The 12,072-nt window shown below is 33.9% G+C and overlaps 1 protein-coding gene across 1 annotated transcript in view; it reads left to right on the top strand.

The window, feature by feature from the left end:
- P3H2 (prolyl 3-hydroxylase 2) overlaps positions 1 to 12,072 on the top strand; it is a 1,547,814-nt gene that overhangs the window by 925,352 nt on the left and 610,390 nt on the right. Inside the window, exon 4 of the mRNA XM_044070221.1 lies at positions 5,051 to 5,182. Coding sequence (XP_043926156.1) covers positions 5,051 to 5,182 — 132 coding nt within the window. The remainder of the gene's footprint in view (positions 1 to 5,050; positions 5,183 to 12,072) is intronic.

Here is a 12,072-nt window from a genome sequence, read left to right as displayed (position 1 = left end):
AGAACTGAGTCTGTTAAGAACTGTAGGGACAGACTCATTTTTTGAGTCTGCAGAGTGAAAACAAAATATTTTTCATTCCAAGTATCATTATTACAACAGCATGTGCATTATTTGCCAAAACTGCTTTTTGTAGTATCTAAAACATAAAACACTACTTGATTTAATTGGAGATTTCAGTCTTTCTAATGTTTGTTGTATGATTATATACTGCCAGCCATATTCATAAAACTAGGTATGTAGTAAGAAATAGGAACCAAAGAGGAAGGAAGGCAGTGAAGTAAACCACAGCTCCAAACAGTTTTAAAATGTAGATTTTATTAATAAACCAATTCATTCTTTAAAATGTTCAAAACTCTGTAAAAAATAAGCGCTTTCATCCTGGTTACCCCATGACTTCACCACATGATTAGAAAACAGTGCATGCCATCTTAAATAACCTCTCTAAGTCATATGGCCTGCCTTAAAGCCTCTTCAAGAGCTCACACCAAATACACACAACCAGATAAACCACAAAAAGTCTGATACTGTTAAAAACCACAGCTTGTTAAATAATAAATGGAATCAAATACTCTCTATTAAAAATACCGTATCTGGGCTACTAACAGTGCAGAACATTCATATGAAACCTGTGAAAAAAACTGTAAAAGAAACTGGTTAGTAGTCCAAGTAGATACATAAAATTCCTCTTCATTTTTAGAAGAACTAATATTCCCATGCAATTCCCCATCCAAGTACTAACCAAGCCCAACCCTGCTTAATTTCCAAGATCAGACATGCTATGTAACACCATCGTCGGTTATATAAAACTGTAACAAACAAATTTACCTAATGAATAACATAAAAAAAATAGGTTTAGCCATCATTATCTTTCTTAGTTAAAATAATATTTGAATTAAACCATAATCAGACCATTTACCCACCCGAACAGTACAATAGAGAAATAAAACATATAAAAAAGTGCCAGGGCCTATCAGGTACCTACTAATAGCTCACTAAATCCAGGTCTACTTATAGATGGAATAGGACTCAAAACTATGTCTAGTAACAATGAGGTTTTACATATCTTTCAAGTGCTTTTTTCTTCAATAAACATGTAATATCACATTATGGTTCAAACCCAGGGGGTTAAAAGCATCAAAAACAGTTGCAAACACAGCTTCCTTATTTCCAGTTGTAGTGAACAAGCACCCCCTCCCCCCTTTTCAATGGGCATACTTGCTTTATGATGACAAATTTAAAATCATGTACTTTTATAGGTCTTTCAAGGAAATTTTTAAAACTACAACCCTTCCTATATACAACCATAGGTCGTTCACCCATAAAATGGTTCTAACTGCAGCAAGTACACATGAGGAAATGTTATCAAATATGAATGGATTCCTAAAGTAAACATTACATTATCTTTAAATTTTACCTATTTATTCTAAAATTAAATTAGTGTGCAATAATAATATTGTTTTGAACTTTGCTTGACTTTTTCAACTTCTCAAACTGTGATCTCAAGATTCAAAGTTATAAAATCATCTGGAGGCTTTACTGTATCATAACAAAGATACACATGATTCAGTTTATCATTAATTGCTAGTCATATAGCTCTTTAATTGAGTAAATGTTCAGCAATCATTGTTGTCTTTTAGTAAAGTAATGCTAACTAAATTCCTGAAGTCATAAGTCACTTTAAAACTGATGTCAGATATTTGCCAGTACAAGCCAATATATCTCATTCCTGTAGTGAAACCTACCACTTACATCTTATTATAACTTTATACAAAAAAACAAAACATCATCATTATACTCTGCAATTAAATCATGAAGTGATCCATTCTCTGACTGCCTTTGTGATAATGTTGAACTAAAACCATTTAACCACTTTTTTACACTTAAAATTATACTGTATTTGATTGTGTTTAATTGTATATGTTTTTACACTTAATTATGTATAATGTTAAGTGTGAAGTGAGACCTGTTTCTGAAACACTAGTGATTCAGTCACACTAATGTGTGTTATTTGCTTTCCCCCAGAAAGGCACATTGCTTGTATACCATAGTGTTTCCCCTTTCTGCAAGACGGTGTGATCTTGGAGTTGGTGTATATATACATAGCAGGCAGGTGGGAAGGTGCATTGCCCACATGAGAAGATTACAGGGTTCATGCCTCCTTGCTGAAAACATTTTTATCCTTTGATATTCTTTAAGTCTTGAATGTGTAGGTGCTTTTAATCGTCTGTGATCGTATATGTGTGAGGTGATAACAAGTGTGTTGAGTACTTTTCAGGGAGTTTGCCAGCCATCTGCATTTACACTTTCAGTCAGAGAAGAATAAAACATTGGCATCAAAGAATTACTTTCAGAACCCATTTTATAAATGTCCAAATACATAATTAAAACGTTATGCTTCCTGTGGGTAGAAGGATTCCCCACAATGCATACATGTATGGTGGCATTAAGAATGGCAGCAGTAACCCAAAAACATATCATCATATACCTAAGCTGTTAAACACTAATCTCAAATATACAGTTTTTGCTGATGACCTTAATATTTATTTTGAGCTCCCAAACACAGATCTTCACAAAATAATAAAATCAATAGAAAGATTCCCTAACATATCAAGCTATAATAGTAACCCTAAGAAATCTTATATCTTCCCAATAAATCCCATTGGACATAGGGAGCTCTATTTTCCTGAAACCGAAATAAAACTCAATTACCAACTAAGATACCTGGGCATAAATTACTCCCACACACATAGTGAACTACTGAAAGCAAATCTCCAAAATACATGGGAAAACATTGTACGAGACATGGATAGGTGGAAGAATAATACCTATCTCCACTCTCAAAAGCAAGCATCATCAAAATTAATATTTTGCCTAGAATTCTCTATAAACTAAATGCCCTCAGTCTAAACTTCCCCTAAAAATTCTTTCAAAAAATTAAAACTGCCCTCTCTAGCTTCATTTGGCATCTGAAATCTACCAGAATTAGCTATGATAAACTTATATTATCAAAGGAAAAGGGAGGCCTGAGTCTACTAGACTTTAAACTCTACTATATTATCATAAGTGCTAGTAGATTAATACAAATAGTTAACTATGAACCCAATAACCAAACATGGGCTCCTTATGGACCACAATTTGGTACAATCAGATAACCTCACTTAACATTAACCCTCAGTCCCGCCCTTTCTTAAACTCAAAAATCTGTAATGCACTGAAACTTCATCCAATGATCAAACATAAAATTATATAATTCCAAAAACTGTTAGCATTGCTTTACCTATCTAATACACTTGACTACCTACAACCCATTTATCTCAACCCCAATCTGAAGCTCAATAGCAAATCAATAAACCTAACAAACTATCCATTTATTAAAAATCTTACAATTTGGGAAATATATAAACTAATCAACTTGAACTTATTTGAAATAAGAGCCAAACTGAGATTAACCAAAAAATATGATATTATACCCGGGCCAATCATATTGCTCATAAACACTAAATTCTCCACAAAAATCTACTAATGAACAAGAAATAAAAATAACCCAATTAATAATTAAAACATTATCCTATAAGAATAAAATGATTTTGAAAGCCTATAAACTAATAATTGCAATACTAACCCAGAATGATCTTTTATACTCTACCTATTGGCAAGAGTAGAATCAAAGTATCACATTGGAGGAAAAACTGCTGGCCATAAAAAACACCTTCAAACTAACCACCTTCAAAAGCCTGATATACACCCAGATCATGATAAATAATAATGCCTACTACACGTCCACTGTACTGAACAAATTCAGCTCTAAATACTCACCAATATGCCTCTACTGCCCTAAGGAAAAGGCAGACTTGCTTCACATCTTTTGGAGCTGCAAGAAACTATACAAACTGTGGTGATCATTAAGAGCTAATCTTGAGAAAATGGGATATGAGAAAATCACTTTCTCATGAGAAACAGCAATCCTACACATTACACCAAATGGTCTTCCTAACATAACTAAACATGTCCTCATTACCATGTGCACCATAATCAAGTACTATATAGCCAAGAATTGGCTAGATAAATCTAAGATCTCTTGGGAAAATTTTAAAAACATTGCAGTAAAATTCATATCCTCCCATAAACTAGCCAAAAAGAACCCAAATAAAATCACATGCTTCCTTAAATACTGGGGATTTATATTAGACACAATACTAAAAGACAAAAAATGAATTATTTTTCTCCACTTTTTATACACTAAACATTAGGACAACCTACAGGATGTGAAACCCAATACTAATTCCCCTATTCAAATAATCCCCCCATTTCTATTCACCTGCACACTATTGCATTTTCCTTACTCCCTGATATAAATATCATCGTAGATATATGAAGACCAAGTACAAGTCAAAGGTATTTTTCCCTATTTTTTCCCCTCTTTCCAATCATTATACTCACAGCTTCTTAGGCTTTTCTCCTTTTATGGGAATAACCTATTTTTCTGACATAGGCATATACCATCTCATTTATAGAGACACTTAATTTCAAGAGTGGCATTTAGGTGTAAATAGATGTAAGTAGTTTCCTTATGGTAGGTTTCTCTGTTTTATTTGTATTTGTATTTGATTGTTTTTGAGACATCATTTTTTTACATCACCAATATGGATACCAACAGAATGTATATGAAATTTCTAAATGCTGTGGATAGCCTTCACCATCAAGGATCACTTAAACAACTTATGTTTTGTCAAAAGAAATTACAAATCTGATGAGTCAGACAAATAACACCCAAGATGGTTTTCTCTTTATCTTTCTGAATATTTATTTCTTACTTTTTAAGTTGTTCAACTGACTTATCTACAATTGCAGTGCAATTATGTACCTTTTTTTCTTCCCAAATGTATCCATATGCCAATGTATCTGTTAAAATATTTCTGTTTTACCTATCAATTACCTTTTATTTTTTTTAAAAAATTAATAAAAATTTATTGAAAAAAAAAGAATGACAGCATTAATAAGCTATACACAAAACTCTGTGTCTTTAATGTAAATCTGTTTTCTGTTTTAGATCACTACACTCAGATTCTCTCTTGTGAACATGACTGTGTAAGAGACCTTGCAACACGCTCAGGAAGGATTTCTCCACTGGAAAACTATCTGCCTAGTCATTATGAATATTTGCAGTTTTCTTACTACAAAGGTAAAATTAGCCTTTGCAAAATACTTGTATACCATGATTTAACTGCTAAGCCCTGTTTACATATTGATATCCTTACACTGATACATTTTACAAGTTGAAACTGAAAGTTAAAGTACAGAATAAAGGTCTTCATCAGTTCTTAAACTTAACCTACTGGCAGACTAGGTCTGAATGTCTGGGTTAAAAGCAGAAGAATTTGAAAAGTAAGAGGAATGTGACCTGCTTGGCAGTGTCTAAGAATACTGAGGCTTTGTTTGGTGTTCTTTTGTGAAATAAAAAGCAGAAAGTATAAATAAATTTAGTGCTGACTGTTGGCTTCACTGAATGTCAGCTCTGGACATAGCAGCAAAAATGCATGGAAAGCAAGTGTGACATATAGAACAAAGAAAAACAGAGTAGTTTTCAGTTGCATTGTGACTTGATCTGAGGTGGTGTGCTAGTCACTTGTCAAAGTGGGAAAAAGTCTGCCATATGTGTAGATCAAAACTCAGCTTGCCTCCATGTGGGGTATTTTGGAATAATAGCTTGAGTGTGTTGGTTTTATCATACAAAATGGTCAAATTCTGAGTCTATTTTGTAAAATGCAAATGCACATTCCTGACAGTTTGATGCTTATGATTCACATAATCAACATTTTAACTAAATAACCCTTCTTCTTAATGTAACAATGAAGTAATTTACATGTTTTTAAAGTGATTTGATACAACATCTCCTTGAGGTATACAAAACAAACATTTAAAGAAGTCCATTTATTTGCCATTTTGCCCTTACACGCATGTAAATGTTCTCTGAAAAACGAATTTATAACCATATGTAAAATTAGAATAAAATTCATACCTCATGTTTTTAGTTAGTACTTTTCACTGATAGAGTCCACTCTGCTTTCACGTAAATTATTAACTAACGCATTTCAGAATTATCCTGCTCATAGTTAGCAGATACCCAATATACAAGAAAGATGATTTTACTGATTTACGTAAAATACATCACCATACAACAGCAACCTGCTAATGCATAAACAGTGTGGCAGTTCATACAAGTCGATTTGCATAATATTGGTGAAACTAAACTGGAATATCAAGGCAAAAGAGCAAAACATTTAAGCTGTACAGCAACAATTTTTCAGCCACTGTGGATTAACAAATTAACAACATTTTTATGCAGAATGAGGCAATGACCACAACAACAGCTGATAAATTATTTGTATTTTTTTTATTTTAAAATCACTAGGAATACAATCTGAAATAAGCATCTTACTCATTTATATTAAAATGAATGGAAAGACATCATGCTATTTACAAACATGGCTTCTCATCTCTACTGTAAAAGGACATATTTAGCCAATCCATGCCAAGTTACTACTCAAGATTGATTGCTCAGGAAAAGTGATATGCATGATGATTCCTATTCATTTGACTTTAAACATCAATAAGTGCAGTTGTTGAGATCTTCAATATGTTTTTCCCCTTGCAGGTACAATGACTACTTTAAAAACTGTCGTAAAACCAGTTATGTCTGTAGGCAGTGATAACAGTACACTATATCTACAGCAGTGAGACTTTATTTTTTTTTCTTTGTGATATATTATATTACTTGGAATTAGGGTGCTGTGAATGAAAAACACAAATTAAAATACATTGTTGTAGACAATATTTCTGTCATTTTTTTAACAAACAGAAAAGAGGTATATACAAAAAGTTGATATCTTTTTGGGGGCAGGCTATGTAATGAAACAAAGACATTCACACAGTTGCTGCTAAAAGATCAATTAACTATTTTATGGGGTTGATGATATCTGCATATGAGACTAGTGAGTTGACACACATTCCTGTGGCTATTATCCCTTTTGCTTTTATCATAGACCTAAAAGGTACACACAGAAAGTGACTTTGTGTATGAAGGATGCATGTGAAGGCAAAGAGCAGTTACAAAGTCACTGATATGGCTTGTTGAAATGGTGTACATATCTGACAGAAATAAGTTGAAATACATCATTTTAGCCATCATGTTTTTTTACTCTCTTCAAAATCAGACTCAGAAGTGTACATATAAGGTATTCATCTTTACTGATGCAGGCTATGTCTCAAAGCAAATAGCAGTTACATGATGATATCTGAACAATCCTTGAAATGGCTTGTATGTAGATAAAGGTATCTGAGGACAACAAGTTGAAAATATTACTGTGGCCCTTATTTTTTTCCCTTTAATTACAAGCAATCATCAGAGGTAGAAAAATAAAGTGACCATTTTTGCTTATTTTAGGCAAGCAGAGTATGCATGAAAACAATGGGGAGTGATATGAACACTGTTAATTGATAACTGACACATTTTCTCATGGGTTCGTGTTTGCATATTTGATATCAACAGTTTACAATACATTATTGTAAGCCTTATGTCTTTTACTTTCTACATAAATGCCCAAAATGTACAAAGAGAATGACTACCTTTGAGGGGCATGCCAGGATATGTGTGAAAGCAAATGTCAGTTCACAGGCATGTTAAGCAATTACTGGTATGACTCATTGAGGTAATGTATAGTCCAGAGAACAATAATATGAAATAAATTACTGTACTTATTATTTTTCTATTCTATCACAATAAAATAACAAATGTATGCACATAAATTGGCTGTTCCTATTGTGGTGGAAGGTTGGCTAGTCACCTGATCCCCTGATCTACAGTTAAGCAGTCATTGATCTGATTTGTTAGGGGCAATAAAAGCTTTTGTGTGTGTGTGTCTGTGTGTGTGTGTATGTGTGTGTGTGTGTGTGTGTGTGTGTGTGTGTGTGTGTGTGTGTGTGTGTATGTGAGGTGGTGAAATGTATCTGTAAAAACTCAGCAGTTTTTATTTGTGGACAGTTTATATGACGTCCTGACAGTCAATGGAGGTATTCACTCTCAGAAAGACCTTATTTTCTGGGGGGGGGTGTATTTGTGCAAAAGAAGTTGAAACTGCTTATTAGATATTAGAAATGAAGGTGTTGCCAATATTTTGTTTTTATTATTTTGCTATACAAGTATTACAGAATCTCAGATTCAGTTTACTGCAAAATTCACAAAAGCATAAAAAATAATTTGCTTTTCATGGCAAAAACTAAAATTCCTATTTTTTTTTCCTTATACAGTAGAATTTCCAAATTTGCTATAGGACATTATGGAAATGTTCATCATTACTTCTCAATATGTAGAATAAAATAGTTTGGAATACAATATGACATAAACTTCATTGTGTGCTTAGATATCTAACTGGATGTCTAGTATCTAATACATATCCCAAAGTCTTTAATAGATTTGGTGATGTATGCTACTAAAAATATATAGATATACTTTGAAACAAATTTTCCAACAATTTAAGTACCCTTAAAGCAGCTGCTTATTTAAGCAGGAATTTAAAACATTTCTTGGGGTAATGGAAATGTAATTGTTATGTAGTTTAAGCTTTCTTGATGCTGTGATGTTATGTGCAGTCTTTATTAACTAAATTTCTAGTCTTTTCTTAATATGTATAATTTCAAATATTCGTTAGTCAGTAGTTATTGTTTAAAAATGATCTTTATATTATAATGCACATTATGCTTGTTTGTGTATATTGGAGATTTTCTCCCCAGTACTCCTCTGAAAATATCGATTCTCTGCATCGGTCATTTGCATTCAAGTAAGAATCCAAGCGATTACAAGTAAATAAATAAATAAATAAAAAAAGAAAAAAATATTCATTCTGTTAATTACAGTGATGGTAGAAGACCCCTTGCCACAACCTCCTGACTTGTTAGCAGATATGTTTTTTTTGTGTGTGTTTTGTCTAAGATTTAATTTAATAGAATCATTGCCCTGCTTAAAGTTGTTGAAAATAATTTGATTGTATCCCATCTAAGGAGGTGAGCATATCAAAACTACACTACAAAGAAGCTTCTACGTATTGTAATTGTTTCACAACTGTTTATCCAGTGATACTTTGTAACTGATGAATATTGCTTCACTGCACATCCAGTATAGTAATCCTTGTGGTTATACATCTCAGAGAGTAGGGAAAAGTTAGATTCTTTTAAAAAAAGATTTTAACTTTTTTTCAAGTTAGTGATACAGCAGAAGCAGTAAGATAGATAGATAGATTGATTGGTAGACCAATAGAGAGATAGATAAACAGGCAGTTAGGTAAGTAGCTATGGGTCAGAGACCCCATATGAAGGGATGCAGCCATCCTTCCAAAAATATTGCTTTGTGACAAATGTCTGTGTGGTACAGTGAGGTGAGATGGATATTTTGTTCATATGTTTCAGTTGTGATATTTTAAATAACTCTATCAAAAGTCAGAATGTCTGAAAGAACAGTTGTAGTATTTGTAGTGCCACACACTGTAAAATATGCACTAAGATAGATATTTTTTTTCTGAAGGCAAACACTTTGCACCCTTTGTTGCACTAATTATATATAAAAGAATGTTGAGATCACAAAATAATGAAACAATACATGCATTTACCTCTTTCCTGAGACTTTGTGAGCTCAGAGTTACTCTTTATAAGTATCAGAGATATTGGACTTGCAGGGGACTTACTTATTCCCTAGCAAAAAAACACTTAATTAAAACTGAAATGTAATGGTGTTCTGTAATATTTTCTTCGTTTTGATGAATTGTGCTTACCTGCACTATTTGCTAAATGCAATATTTAACAAATGTCACTAGTTAAGATGTAGCATTGATGTCATTTTTCATAAGTAATTACTAGGCTTGAAGACAAGTGAACTATTAAGGAGCCTAGTCTGAATTTCCAGTTGACCCAAAGCACTGCCTAGCTAAATGACTTGCTCAAGGCCACACAGGAGGCAAATAAGGATTAGGGGAATCAAACCCTCTAACAAGGGAATGACATGTCACGGTTTTTACCTTCTGTGCCACCTGCCAGACAAAGAAAGACATACTTCATGGAATTTAAACCCATGCCTTTCCTAGCAATATTCTACATACCAGCGCATACAGCTGGCCATTGATATCCCTCATTATCCACTAGTCAATTAGGCTTTACTATTAGACTCCTAGACGTACTCAAACTCATGCTAAGGACCAGTGAGGAGATTGAGGCATCCTGGTTCAGTGTTGCATTGCTAACAGGGGTGTATTCTTAAACATAAGTCCTAACTGCCCCATTTCATTTTGTGCACTCTTATATGCATCCAAAGGGCAGATGCGCCTTCCACTTATTTTCAGTTAGAACAACACCCCCCTTGCATGTCTCCAACCTCCATCAGAGATCTAATGTAGGAAATTTCCAGATCTATGCCTCTCCCCAGGATAGGCACACCAATCCTTTCACTGACATGTTTCAGATGCCGGACCCACTAATCAAACCCAGGTTACCAGAGCAGAAGTCTGGGCTTTATTGCTCTACACCAACAGCATGGCTGATTGAAGTAATTTTTGATGAGTTTGTGTAGACTCATTCAAACAATAGTTTGACCATTCACTGTTTGAATCACTAACATTCTTTAATATTATTTTACTGGTTCCATGTCAAAAGTTCAGTATATTACTGACTGACATTGAAAATAGCGATCACAAATTAATGAGTTGAAATGTAGACATTGAAATGTATTAGTAGCTAAAAGTACTCTTAAAGCATTTTTGCAGAGGCCTTTACACCCCTGACATGGGGGGGGGGGGGATGCTATTCCCTTACACTCCTGTTATTTACATAAATGCTTACCGAAATGCTATTGTACTGCGGAGTAATGGGAATTATCTGACATACCATAATCTTGATTTTTTTTTTAAACATTTTACATCTATTACTCGTGTGGCTCAAAGGAAAGCATATTTGCCCTCGATGTTAGAAGATCAGAAAGTTGCAGGTTCTAGTCCCACACCAGTTGCATATCTGGCAGTTAGTGCTGGGCCTTAAGGCTATGAGCTTATAACAAACTGCTTCCTATAGTGCAGGATTTGATTCTCTCTCACCCCATTTGCCTACTGTGTGATGTTTGAGCAGTCTTTTAACCACACAGCACTCTAGAAAAACTGAGAAAATCGGTTAAGTTCCTCATTTTTTTCCGTGTGCACATGTCTTGTAATTACCTATAAACCTAAGTGCGGATCAGTAATGTATCTCATTTCTACCTGATACCGAATTTTATTGGCTATTCTTTTACCCTGCAGCTTACTTGGGAGTTCCTTGCATTTGACAGAATTTCATTTACTATTTGAGAATTCTAAACACCTGTCACTCTAGCTATAATGATTTTGTCAACAGCTGTGTATTAAGGATTCAAAATATACTTCAGAGATAGGACAAATACATTTTGAATTTCTGTTGACTTCTTTCATTCAGTCTGCTGAATCTGATTGGCTTATGCCAGCATCAGACAGCTCGTTAATTTCTTTGAAATGAGCAATATGAGAGAATGGGGGAAAATTACACAAACTGTGTAGATGTATTTATATACTGATTACTTGCTACCTTGAACAGCTACTGGGTTTCATGCTTCACGGCTCTGACTGCCTACACACGTACTCTGGAAAAGAAGTATATCAGATGGTCAGAATGGTTCTGGGATGAGTTTCACTATATATTATATGACACAAATGTTGATGTTGGGATGTTGCCAACTTGGCTCAGGTGCATGATATTCTCATCAGTCACTTATCAGTCTCACTCATTTACAACTCATTTAATAAGGTACTCCACAGCTTCTACAGATACCACAGTCTAGTTCATTGCTGCACATCATGCATGTGTTGCAGCATTTTAAGTTTCCCCTGGAATTACTCATTTTTTTACAATTGTCCGAAGAGTTCTAAAGAACCTTCACCAGTAATCTGAGATTATCATTATATCGATCACTCCTGCAGTAGCGTTAGCTTCATGTGTTATATCCCGCTAAGGAAAAACATTTAA

Source organism: Protopterus annectens, chromosome 4.part1 (assembly GCF_019279795.1).
Source record: "Protopterus annectens isolate FY-2018-M chromosome 4.part1, PAN1.0, whole genome shotgun sequence".
Classification (NCBI taxonomy): Eukaryota; Metazoa; Chordata; order Ceratodontiformes; family Protopteridae; genus Protopterus; species Protopterus annectens.
This window is presented reverse-complemented; position numbering and strand designations above follow the sequence as displayed.